This window comes from Alligator sinensis, unplaced genomic scaffold, assembly GCF_000455745.1.
Source record: "Alligator sinensis unplaced genomic scaffold, ASM45574v1 scaffold548_1, whole genome shotgun sequence".
NCBI classification, from domain to species: domain Eukaryota; kingdom Metazoa; phylum Chordata; order Crocodylia; family Alligatoridae; genus Alligator; species Alligator sinensis.
This window is the reverse complement of record NW_005842973.1, coordinates 165,107-178,268: the sequence shown is the minus strand read 5'-3', so window position 1 is coordinate 178,268 and position 13,162 is coordinate 165,107. Positions and strand designations below refer to the sequence as shown.

The window sequence follows — 13,162 nt, the reverse complement described above, 5'->3', positions numbered from 1 at the left end:
GGAGAGGGTTCAGAGAAGGGCCACTCGTATAGTTAAGGGCCTGCAGACCAAGCCCTACAATGAGAGACTAGAGAAACTGGACCTTTTCAGCCTCCGCAAGAGAAGGGTGAGAGGCGACCTTGTGGCTGCCTATAAGTTCATCACGGGGGCACAGAAGGGAATTGGTGAGTATTTATTCACCAAGGCGCCCCCGGGGGTTACAAGAAATAATGGCCACAAGCTAGCAGAGAGCAGATTTAGATTGGAAATTAGGAAGAACTTCTTCACAGTTCGAGTGGCCAAGGTCTGGAACGGGCTCCCAGGGAGGTGGTGCTCTCCCCTACCCTTGGGGGTCTTCAAAAGGAGGTTAGATAACCATCTAGCTGGGGTCATCTAGACCCAGCACACTTTCCTGCCTATGCAGGGGGTTGGACTCGATGATCTATTGAGGTCCCTTCCGATCCTAACATCTATGAATCTATGAAAATGGGCTATATATAGGATTACAGGAAAGTGGGGCTGGAAGGAACCTCATGAAATCATTGACTGCCTGAAGACATTAAAAAAACCCCAAAACTGGCATTCCTTTAAACTTTATGCACTTTCATGCAGAGCCCAGTGCATAAGTTGCTAGTTGGACCCAGCTCACACAACATCTGTATAGATTGGGTGCTTTAGTAGTGCTTTTTTTTCTGGCTCTTATCTAATTGATTCAGCTATTAGATAAAAGCACAACTCCCCCCCCCCCCCAAAAAAAAACAAAACAAAACAAAACAAAAAACAACAAAACCTCTACTGAAGCACCCAATCTATACAGATGCTGCAGAGCTGGGTTGAAGTAACGTGTTGCTGTTTCTGGTCCAGCCCCATACTTGGGGCAGGATAATTCCTGATTTAAACCATCCCAGTCAAGTGTCCTTCTAAACTGCTCTTGAAAATTTCCAGGAATAGAGATTCCACAACTACTCCAGATGCACAAGTCCTGTTGATTTATTATATTTTTACCTAGTTATTGGGCTTTCAATTAGATCAGTGATTCTAACCAGGGTATCACAGCACTCTGAGGTGCCTTGAGATCCTTTTAAGGGTGGGTGAAATGTTAGTGCTGTTAGGTGAGCAGACACAATGCTTAAGATAAATCCTGTAGCAAGGCTTTTGACACTAGCATCTCACAAACAAGCTAAGACAGTACAGGTTACAGTGGACAATAAACTGAATATGAGTCAATCATATGCCCTTGTTGCAAAGACAGCTAACAGCATTAGCTCTGCAACATCTGTATAGACTGGGTGCTTCAGTGGGGCTTGTTTTTGGTGCTTTTATCTAAAGCTGAGTCAATCAGCTATTAGATAAAACAGCCAAAAAAGCCCCACTAAAGTTATATCACATATGCCTTACATTTACATGCAAAGAAGCCTCATTACATGCATTATCTATCATTAAACTGTTGCTGGAAGTAGCATGTGTTCAGTAATGGAAATCAACTATAAAATTGATTAATTGCAGCCCATCACTATGCATGATGGGAACCTACCACTCTGTGGGGGGGGCGGGGAAATCAGTGCCAAATTCTATCAACTGAGCAGAGCTGAATCATTCAACTCTGTATGGCACTACCACCAGCAAGTATCCTACCTCCCAGACTCTTCAGCTTAGGACTTCAGACACTCCCAAATCCATGGCAGACATCTTATGTGCAAGCCTCAAGTCCAGAGGCATTAGAGTTCAGATGCTCCCTAGTTTCACTTGTCCCTAGGCAAAGGTGATAGGAACAAGCTAGAGTGAGAACCCAAGAGCAAACCCCCATCATCATAAATTGTGTAGCCAAGATCCTCCTATTGGGAGGCTACAGTAGATTCTTGCAGGGATGCCTACCTGCAGTGCAATGGACAGGTCTCCGCCTTCAGCTACACCCAGTCATTCATAGATTTCATGGTCAGAAGGGACCTTTTAGATCATTGAGTCCAACCCCCTGCCCTGGGCAGGAAAAAGTGCTGGGGTCAGATGACCCCAGCCAGGTGTTTGTCCAATCTCCTCTTAAATACCTCCAAGGAAGGGGATAGCAGCACCTCCCTTGGAAGCGTATTCCATGTTTTGGCAACCCTCACTGTAAAGATTTTTTTTCTGATGTCCAATCTAAATTTGCTCTCCTTCAATTTGTGACCATTGTTAGTTACCCCGATGGGTGCCCTGGTCAACATTGTATCCTCTATTTCCTCCTGTTCCCCGCTGATGGGTTTGTAGGCGGCCACAAGATCACCTCTCAGCCATCTCTTGCAGAGGCTGAAGAGATGCAGGTCCCTCAATCAGTCCTCGTAGGGTTTTTCCTGTAGGCCTTTAATCAGATGGGTGGCCCTCCTCTGAACCCTTTCCAAGTTATCTACATTCCCCCTGAAGTGCGGTGCCCAAAACTGGACACCTGACCAATGTCGCATAGAGGGAAAGTATCCCCTCCCTAGACCTGTTTGTGATGCACCTACTTATGCAAGAAAGAGTGCTGTTAGCTTTACTTATTACATTGGTGACTCATGTTCATTTGGAGTCAACTACGACTCCGAGAACATTTTCCGCAGTTGTGCTACTCAGTATGGTACCTCCCAGGCTATAGGAGTGTTGATGGTTCTTCCTCCCTATGTGCAACACATAGCACTTATCTTTGTTCAGCTGCATCCTATTCTGTTATACGCACTTCCCCAGCCTGTCCAAATCCACCTGAATTGGCTTCCTGCCTTCTAGTTTGTTTACTTCATCCCATAGTTTGGTGTCATCTACAAATTTGGACAGAGTACTTTCTACTCCATCGTCCAAGTCACTAATGAAGATATTGAACAGTACCAATCCCAGGACAGAGCCTTGGGGGACTCTGTTGCCCGCATTTCTCCAGGTAGAAACTGACCCATCTACTACCACTCTCTGGGTGCATCCCATAATCTAATTTTCCACCCACCAGACTGTGTAATAATCTACATTGCAACTGTTTAGTTTATTTATAAGAATTGGGTGCGACACTGTATCAAAGGCCTTTTTAAAATCTAAGTAAATAACATCTACCTCTATTCCTTCATCCAAGCATTTTGTGACCTGGTCATAAAAAGAAACCAGGTTAGGCAGGCAGGATCTGCCTGCTATGAACCCATGCTGGTTGCCCCTTAGCATTATTTTACCTGCTGGTCCCCCACAAATGTGATCCTTAACAATTTTCTCAAAGGTCTTGCCAAGGACAGAGGTGAGGCTAACCAGCCTATGGTTATCTGGTTCCTCTTTCCTCCCATTCTTGAAAATAGGGACCACGTTGGCCCTTTTCCAGTCCTCCGGGACCTGTCCTGAGCGCCACAAGTGCTCAAACAGTTGCGCCAGTGGTTCTGCTATGACTTCAGCTAATTCCTTAAGTACCCTAGGATAAAGATCATCAGAGCCTGTTGACTTAAATACATCCAACCCCTCCAAGTTCCCTTTTATTAGGTCAGTCCTAACAGTTGGTAGGTTGGCATCTATCTCGCGCTTACCTAAAGTCTCACTGGGGTGCATACTTGTATCTGTGTCCAGGAACACAGATGCAAAGAAATCATTTAGGAGCTCCACTTTGGACTCATAGTACCTCAATTTGCCCTTCTTCTAGGCCCAACTTAACTACAGAGGATGTATATTGCTCCTTAACATAGAGAGCAATGCTTCCCCCCTCCCCGTTTTTTCCCCACTCTATCCTGTCTGTACAGCTTGTAGCCCTCAAGGCCCACTGCCTAGTTGTGGGTAGGGTCCCACCAGGTTTCTTTTAGCTCAACCAGGTCAAATTCTTTGCTTGCAAGAAGGAGTGCAAGTTCCTCCTGCTTGTTCCCCATGCTCCTAGCATTAGTATAGAGACATCTAAGCCCCCCAATAGGTGCCCTTAGTACTTCCCCATCCTGATGCTTAGTGGGTCCCTTGGTACTTAGCTGGACTGTTCCAGTAGCTGGCTCATGGTTCGTTGTTCCTGGCTTCATCCTGTCGTCAACATCCCCATCCCTCAATGAACCTAGTCTAAAGCTCTATGCCTCATCCGCATATACATTTTTGGAGGATCCTAGGACTCATAACAAGAACACCAAGTTCCAGTCATGAGTGAGAGACTAATTAGTATGTGGATCCTTTGTGGGGGATATCTGGAATACACACACATACTGAGCAGTGCTGAGCTGTGGAGTCACCACAACTTGAAACTGTTGCCTTTGCTGGGGCCCAGCCCAATGAACTATATGGTAAATCATGAGCCTTTTAGCTTTGGTCAAATATCATGCATAGCTTGCTTTTTGGCCCAGATCAGGCATAGTGTGGCCCCTTGAAGGCTTAGATCAAGCGTAGTGGCTTCTTAACCTGGCAGGGGAAATACCATGTATCTGTGTCCAAGAAGGCAGTTTTCCTGAACTGCCTTGCAAGAGAACTGCTCTTCTGGCTTGGTTTGGTACCCACCAAGGTGCAGTGGCTTTAAGCCCAGTTTATGGAAATGGGAGTCTCCTCCCTTGCAAGCCTCTAGGCTTAGGCCTGCAAGCAGGATGTCCGCCAAGGTTTTGGAAACATCTGAAGCCCCAGGTGTAGGTGGAGGATGTTTGCCGGTAGTAGGGCCACTTATGGTTCTGTACTCTTGGATTTGGAATTAGTTTTGGCTAATTTGGCCTCGAATACAAATTTAAAAGCTTGTACTATATACAAGTAGGTACAAAAATGTTGTTTTAAAGTGTATTTATGGAGCACTTGTGCTATATCTTGCACCAGTTTCAAAAAAGGTAAAATGCATCAATTCTACAAGAATTAAGTCTATGGGTACTATATGCAAATTACTACTGCAAGTTTAGTGTTTTCAGAATTGTTCCTCACCTCCATGTGCTCAGGGAGAGCCGGGTCTGATAGTAAGGAGGAGGTGAAAGGTATTCAGTGGAAGAAGTTGTGGGAGTAATGGGGAAGAGGGCTACCTGACCCCCCCGCCCCCGCCCCCTCAGATTTATTTCTCCTGCTGTAGCAATGGGAGGGGGACAAATTCAAGGCAAATCTCCAATAATTAGATTCTAGTCCTGAAAATTATAACAGATTTATAATTTTTCATATATAGAATCTAATTATGGGGGGGTCATTTTATATTCAAGTAAATATAGTAATATTGCTCAGTGGGAAAAATAAATACACTGTTTTTAGGATCACTATTATTTGTACTCTGTTTTTCATACTGTTTTTTCTTTGTGTTCCTTGCTTTCCTTTGCATTTCTTTTCCTGAAGCAACTTTCAGTTCCTAACCCCATAGGCACAGGCAATGGGTGGAGGGAGCCGGGGGGGGGGTATCTGCCCCCCCTGACAGGCCCATCCCCACCCCTGACACTGCCAGCGGCTTTTGTGGGTGCTTGCCAGCCCCGTCCCCACCGCCGGCTTCTGAGGGTGCACCCCCAGGATCAGGAGGCAACAGTCGCCCATGCCTATAGGCTTCCTTTCTACCCATTCAATCTTCAGAAGTGAACAGCATTTCAACAGTCAATGTTATATTTTAAATGTGTCATTAGTAGGCTTAAGAATCAACACTACTAATATGCTTCCTTGGGCACTGAATTTGTGGTTCAGCCCATTTGCTGGTCCTCAAAGTGAGCACTCCATCAGTTACACTTGGTTTAGATATGAAGTTTCTTTGCAAGAACTGAAGCCTAGAAACTTTTAATTTGTTAATACAATCCTGGTTTTGGAATAACTTCAATGGTCCATAAAAGCCATGTAAATAAATTAAATCAGAACAATGGTCTGAGACCTATTTTATGGCTTTCTATTTCTGTTAGGTGTAAACAGAAAATGTAATTAGTAGCGCATGAACTAGGTGGGTCTTTTCCAACTCTAAGTTTGACCACTGTTTTATAATAGTAGCATCCTGTTACCCTATTGTAATGCTAACCAGAGAATTTATTATTATTTTACTCTAGCAAACCTAGAGGCTCTTTATAAAGGCTAAGGCTCTTTATAAAGAGAACTTAAGGCTCTTTATAAAGCCTTGTTTTTCTGAAAATAATATTTGATCATTAAACCAGAAGTGAGCATTGAGTATTTTTAGAATTGACTGGGACAAAGCAAATGTTTTATTTAATATTTGTTCCAATAAAAGGTATTAACTTACCGAGTAGTTGTCCTAGTCCTGGATGGCATATTATCATCCAATTATTTCACATTATTTAATGCACCTCTAAATGCACCATGGATTTCTATTGCAATAGACGCTGACATTTTTCCAAGCCTACATTTCATTAAGTGTTACTGATTTGCTATCATCAACCTTAGAACTTGACACTTTCAGATTTATCTATTTACTTTTAAGTTTGGCAGAGATGTACAAGCTCCAACATGAAAAGTGCTGAAGTGCTCATAGTTCCCATTAACTTGAGAAAAAAATAAGTTTTCTATTTAAACATAAATAAGCTAAAAAAAGAATACAAGTCCAAATCTTTCCCTCCCCTTTTAGAGGTCACCTTTAAAATAAAATTTGTAGTACACATAAGAATCACAAGGGGGCATCTGAGGACTATTACATTAGTAATTGGCCAAGAGAGCAGAGCTGCATTTTTGTTAGATTTAGGTGTCTTGCCTTAAAACTACAAACACATGAAACAAAGCTCATTACGTGTGAGCAAACCTCCTCCACAGCTCTCAGCTTCTGTGATAAGGAGGACTTCAGTTCAGACATATTCTTCCTTTTGTCACCCTCAATGGCGCAGAATCCTCTTCATATGCTCATTTCCACTTCCCTGAACACAGATTTGCAGCACAATCGGTGTCAAGGGGCTGATACAGATCTTTGGGACAAGAGAAAATCCGTTTCCCCCAAGGTAAGAATCCTATTCCAGGATGGAATGGGTACGTACTAATACAAATGTAAAATAATATCATGCATCAAGTACATTGCCCTGAATAAAAAACTGAGATTAGGTGGGGATTATGGGATCCCACTGGGGGACTCTTCTGAAGACTGGGCAGGGTGCAGCCTAACCCAAAGCTTGTTTTTTGCATGCCAGCCTGCCAACATGTGTCCTTCCAGGCCTGTGTGTAAACCTTGCCATGAATAAGGAGCTGATCTCGAGCTGGGATTATGGGGCAAAATCCTTTTCAGGTCACCCCAAACCACACATCTCCACCACTGGAGGAAACTGCTAAAGACGACTGGGCAGCACCCTGTCCAGACTTCTTCAGGAGAGTCTCCCAGTTCCAGAAATGCATGATTTGGGGTAAGATAAAATCCTAGCCTAAACTCAGCTCCTTATTCATAGCAATTTATTTAGGAAACAGGCCTGCAAGGTCATGAGTTAGCAGGCTGGCACTTAAAAACTGAGTTTTGGCTTGGTCAGGAGCCTGCCCAGACTTCTTTAGGACAGTCCTCTGGTGGCAGTGATGTGTGGTTTTGGGTGACCCAAGTAGGATTTTTCCCCATAATCCCAGCCCAAACTCATCTTCTTATTTGGGGTGATGTACATTGCACGCAAATCTGGGAGGGGATGGAGGGGAAGGCTGCTAGTTTTCAGGCTGTCACACGAAAACCGTACTTTGCCTTGGGCAGTGCCCTACCCTGGCTTCTTCTAGAGGATCTTCTGGTGGCGGATATGTGTAGTTTGGGATGACCCGAAAAAGATTTTTCCTGATAATCGCAGCTGAAACTCAGTTCCTTATTTGGTGGAATGCATGTAGCACACAGGCCTGTGGAGCCATGAATTGACAGGCTGGCTCTCGAAAGCTGAGCTTTGGTGTAGGCAGGGGCCTGCCCAGCTTTTTCAGGAGAGTTTTTGGTGGCAGAGAGGTGTGGATTGGGATGACCCAAAAGGATTTTGCCGCATAATCCCATCCTAAACTCAGCTCCTTTTTCATGGCAATGAATTTAGCACACAGGCCTGTGGGGCTGTCAGCTGGCAGACTGGCACACAAAAAACATTCTCTGGATCAAGCAGTGTTCTGCCCAGTCTTCTTCGGGAGAGTCCCTGGTTGGTGGTAACATGTGTTTTGGGGTAACCTGAAGCAGATTTTGTCCGGTAACCCGAGTCTTATATCTCAGTTCCTTATTCAAGGCAATGTACTTGATACATGATATTACAGTATAATACATTTTTATTAGTATATATACATTTTTATGACATTCTAACTCTGTAGCATGTCTAATTGATTACTCACAATGTTTAATAAAATCTTAATTGTGTAAAGACTGAGAATAATGAATTAGACATGAATTAGATAATTGTGTTAAGATTACTTCTGAAAAAGGAACCAGGAATAAGGAATCAATTTCAGCCTTATGATGCATTTATCCATAAAATACCGCTCTGCATCAGGGAGGTACTACTGTAGTATTATCCTCATTTTACACATAGGAAACTGAGGCACAGAGAAGCTAAGTAAATTGCTCAAGATCACACAGGTCTCAAGTGTCAGACTAGCACCCAAAGTACTTGACCATCCTTCCATTCAATCAGGCTACAAGTGCCCCACATTAAACACCTAAACTGTGATGCACTCCAAAAAGAGCTCTTTTCAAAATTTTGCTTCTGAATTCATTAAATCATTTGCAATCCATCTTAAGATCCATGATCAGTGAGTTCAACACACGCATTTGTTTCAATATATGGGACAGCTACAACTTAAAAAAAAAATAAAGTATCTCTAAAAATCCCAGAAAGCTGAAAGCAGAACAGCACTTTCAACTCAGCAATTTCACTACACAACTCTGTCATAAACTCAAATTATATAAGCGCAGACAAAAGTGACAATTTTCACCCAATCTGGCCACAGAACACAGTTTATAGCTGTGACCAAACACAAGTGCATGCCTGCAGACAGTTTAAAAAATGGCCAATTGTGTGAAAATCTGACCCCTAATTGCATGAGGGTTTAGATGAAGATGTTTCAAACCAGAGCATCTTCTGTAACTTCTGTCTGAGCTGCCTGACAGCCTCTCGCTGTTTTCAGAATGGAAGCTGGGAAATGGGGTGAAAGGAATTCAGTCTGGGGGTTTTCAACCCCTGCTGGAAGGTGGGGTGGGTAACCCTGAAGTGGAGGGGCTCCAATTCACCCACCCCACCCTCCAGAGCCAGCTGGGGAACCCCTCTGCTCCCTTCCCCTCCCCCCCCCGCCCCCCAATTCTGAAACAGGGACATGGTGGAAGAGGAGGGGTCATTGCTAGAGGAAACTGGCTGCAAGCTCCCAGCCAGCAGCTAGATTCCCCTACCCCCAAGAACCAACAACGAACTTCTGTTTGGTCTTGGGGGTGGGAAAGGCGGCACTGTAACTCAGAACGCTTCCTGCAAAGCATTCTCAGGAACAGCGGGGAGCTGCACTTCTCTCTGCAACCTCTGAGATGAAACTTCTTTATCTTATGGTGCCAGTATTTTGCAAAAAAACAGATGACATATTGCCATTTCCCCCTGCTCATCTGTTTTCAACCATATTCTCCCAATTTATTGTCTATTTCCTCATTCATTTGACTACTGTCCTTGTCCCATAAATTCCCTTTTTGGTCTTTATTCTTCCTCGCAGTTCTAGGTTCTGCCTATTATTTATTGTCCCTCATTTTTTACTATATTTTCATCCTTCTGGGATTTCTGTTATTTCTTCCTTCCATTTTGCTTTGTCTATTATCCTCCACTCATCTCTCCTTTCTTTATGGTATTAGCTCCTAGGTAGCTGCTTATTTAGCATTTTCCAAGAAGCTGGTTGAGACTACATGATGGAGAAGGAACCCTAACAATCATCATTACATTATGCAAAAAAGCCTCCCAAAAATAAACAAACAAAAAAGATGTTTTGGAAGGAAAATAGCCCCAGCAATATTATTAATCTTTTCTTCTAAATCTTAGCCTACAAACACTAAATATTTATTGTGGTGGAGTGAGTAACATTTACAGGTTGGGGCTCCATGCAAACAGTAAGTAAAAAGGTGGTCTATATCTAGAAGAATTTAAAATATCATGCCAGAATACCCCCTTCCACAACAATGGAGATATGAACTGGTAGACCAGGGTGGGCAAAATATGGCCTGTGGGCTGGATTCAGCCTGCCAGGCCATTCTATCTGGCCCATAGGGCCCCTAAAATTTTAGAAAATTATTATTTATCATCTGCCCCTGGCTGCCTGTCAAAGATGACAGGAGCCAGGGGCACTAGGACCCAGGGGAAGCCACTGGCAGGACCAAGGCTGCAGAAGCAAGGCCCGCCCAGCTTCACCCCTCCCCCCAGCCTGAAGCCCAATGTGGAGCAGAGCTTTCTGGCCTGGGCTCCTGGGGCTATTCCTGCTTCCCTGTGCCAGAGGGAAATTCAGATAAGAAAGTGGGGAGGCAGGGAAGAACTGCAGGCGAGCGCCCCAGTCCTCAGAGTCAGGCTGGGCTGGACCAGCTGCTGTGGTTCCAGTGCTGCAGGTGGGAACCATGTGGTGCTAGAGTGGCTGGCAGGGGCGTGGAGAGGAGCGGTGGCAGCCACATGCAGGGAAGCGCTGAAAGTGGCTGCAGGTGCGGGGAAGGGGCAGTAAGTCAGCACACGGAGCACAGCAACAGATGGGTGGGAGTGTGGGGCCCATGCTGGTGCACCAGGGCCAGCAGGGGCCCAGAGTGGGGTGACAGGGGTGCAGGGCCAGGCTGGCAGGGGCTCTGGAGCTGGGTTGGCTCCCCCTCTCCCTGCTGGCACAGCTCAGCCCAGCTCCACAGAGCCCTTCCTGCCCTGCGCTCCTGCTGCCCCACTCTGGGCCAAAATTCTGTATCAACATCAACTTTATTTATAACCTTAATCTAAAGATTTATTATTCCATTCTCACACATCATGTGGCGCAGAGGTAACATTCTTCTGTAAACTTTAACTCTTAATGCCCTGACATTTTTAAAATTCATGTTATCGTATTTTTATCATATTCACCCCTATTATTTAACAAGGTTTATTGTGATAAAGCTGGATATGTACATTATTAGTAGGCTGAAAGTATGCATCACATTCTGTATTTTCATTTTCTCTTTTGTGATTGCATGTACAAGTTACTTGAATATGGTGGTTTACTTGACTTAAAGTACATGCCATTGTTTGATGAAGATTATTGATTGCCCTATCAATTTTCCTGCCAAGATATCCATTCTATGCTATTGAATGAAAAAATCTGGATTGTTCCCTTTTCCCCTGAGGGCTATTTTGCATGCACCTTAGGGCTCCTAAGCAAGAGCAACAAAAAAGATAATTAACTCACATTGGAGGTAGAAAAAGGAGAAGAAGAGTAATACCTCATTGCCAAGCAGATGTGAAAAGTACTGTTACTGCCTTTTATCAGCTACTGCAATTTCCCAGCATTTACCACTATGTTGCGTCTTGCTTGCTTTTTCCTAACTCCTCAGTGAATCATTCTGTTTTTGCCTTCTCTAAGCAGCTCTGAGGTGTATCCAGCACCAACCTCAGAGTGATCTTATCTTCATAACCTTAGCCTATGAACACTTAAGTATTTATTGTGGTAAAGTGATATATATATAGACTTGGGCTTTGGCCCCCTTGTAAGCATGTAAGCAGAGAGAGAGTCCCTGTGTAGAAGAACCTAAATCATTTAAATATTTATTAATCCAGTTACAGTACTTCATTGGGAGACAGAGCTGCTGCTGCTCTGAGAGCTTTAGCTCTAAATGTGCTGACATTTTGTGATTCATATTTAGTTTAAGTCTCTATTATGCTATCAGTTTCATTACGCTATGTTGACTGAGTAAGATGTCAAGTTCAGCATTAATTAAAATGCATTAACTAGCATGAGGAAGGGTGGAGGAATAACAATGACAAGGCCCATGGAAATGCTACAGCCACACTACATCAATACTATTGGTTTAGTTTATAATTCTGTCTATCCCTTCACAGCACAACCTGTTACATCTTTCACTAAGCTTCTCACAACCCCATGGATCCTTGGGTATCTCTTCATTAATGATGTGGACACTGCAGTCAGAAGCGGACTGGCCAAGTTCGCAGATGACACCAAACTTTGGGGCAAAGCATCCACACCAGAAGACAGGCGGGTGATCCAGGCTGACCTGCACAGGCTCAGCAAGTGGGCGGACGAGAATCTGATGGTGTTCAACGCCGATAAATGCAAGGTTCTCCACCTTGGGAAAAAAACCCCGCAGCATCCTTATAGGCTCGGCAGTGCTATGTTGGCTAGCACTATGCAAGAAAGAGACTTGGGGGTCATCATTGACCACAAGATGAACATGAGCCTGCAATGCGATGCTGCGGCTAGTAAAGCGACCAAAACGCTGGCTTGCATCCATAGATGCTTCTCAAGCAAATCCCGGGACGTCATTCTCCCCCTGTACTCGGCCTTAGTGAGGCCGCAGCTGGAGTACTGTATCCAGTTTTGGGCTTCACAATTCAAAAAGGATGTGGAGAAGCTTGAGAGAGTCCAGAGAAGAGCCACGCGCATGATCAGAGGTCAGGGAAGCAGACCCTACGATGACAGGCTGAGAGCCCTGGGGCTCTTTAGCCTGGAAAAGCGCAGGCTCAGGGGTGATCTGATGGCCACCTACAAGTTTATCAGGGGTGACCACCAGTATCTGGGGGAACGTTTGTTCACCAGAGCGCCCCAAGGGATGACGAGGTCGAATGGTCACAAACTACTTCAAGATCGTTTCAGGCTGGACATAAGGAAGAATTTCTTTACTGTCCGAGCCCCCAAGGTCTGGAACAGCCTGCCACCGGAGGTGGTTCAAGCGCCTTCATTGAACACCTTCAAGATGAAACTGGATGCTCGTCTTGCTGGGATCCTATGACCCCAGCTGACTTCCTGCCCTTTGGGCGGGGGGCTGGACTCGATGATCTTCCGAGGTCCCTTCCAGCCCTAATGTCTATGAAATCTCACCTACCTGGCATTCCTCTCTCACAGCAGTAGTACTCATGACAGGTATATTATCATGCAGCCTCTCCTTTCAGCAGTAGTGATCACTGATCATCAAGTCATCTTCCTGTCAGAGGCTACAGAATTGGATATGGGTACTCTTACTGGAAGGTCAGTTGAGGAGTAGGTCCCTTTAAGTTCTTGACAGAAGCAGGTCTTTCCCAGTTATTGAATGATAGCAGGGTGAGTGAGAGGGTGCAGAAATGGGTTATCTTAATCAGATGTAAATCTAGAGGAGGGGTTGATTGGATGGGAAAGTAGGGCTTTAGCCTCCTTCCCAATACCAGGTTCT

At 44.6% G+C, this 13,162-nt stretch overlaps 1 protein-coding gene across 1 annotated transcript in view; it reads left to right on the top strand.

The window, feature by feature from the left end:
- The first annotated feature begins 6,689 nt into the window (after positions 1-6,689).
- Positions 6,690-13,162, top strand: part of MEP1B (meprin A subunit beta) — a 40,366-nt gene continuing 33,893 nt past the window's right edge. The window contains exon 1 of the mRNA XM_025192837.1: positions 6,690-6,809. Within this exon, the coding sequence (XP_025048622.1) occupies positions 6,690-6,809 (120 nt within the window). The remainder of the gene's footprint in view (positions 6,810-13,162) is intronic.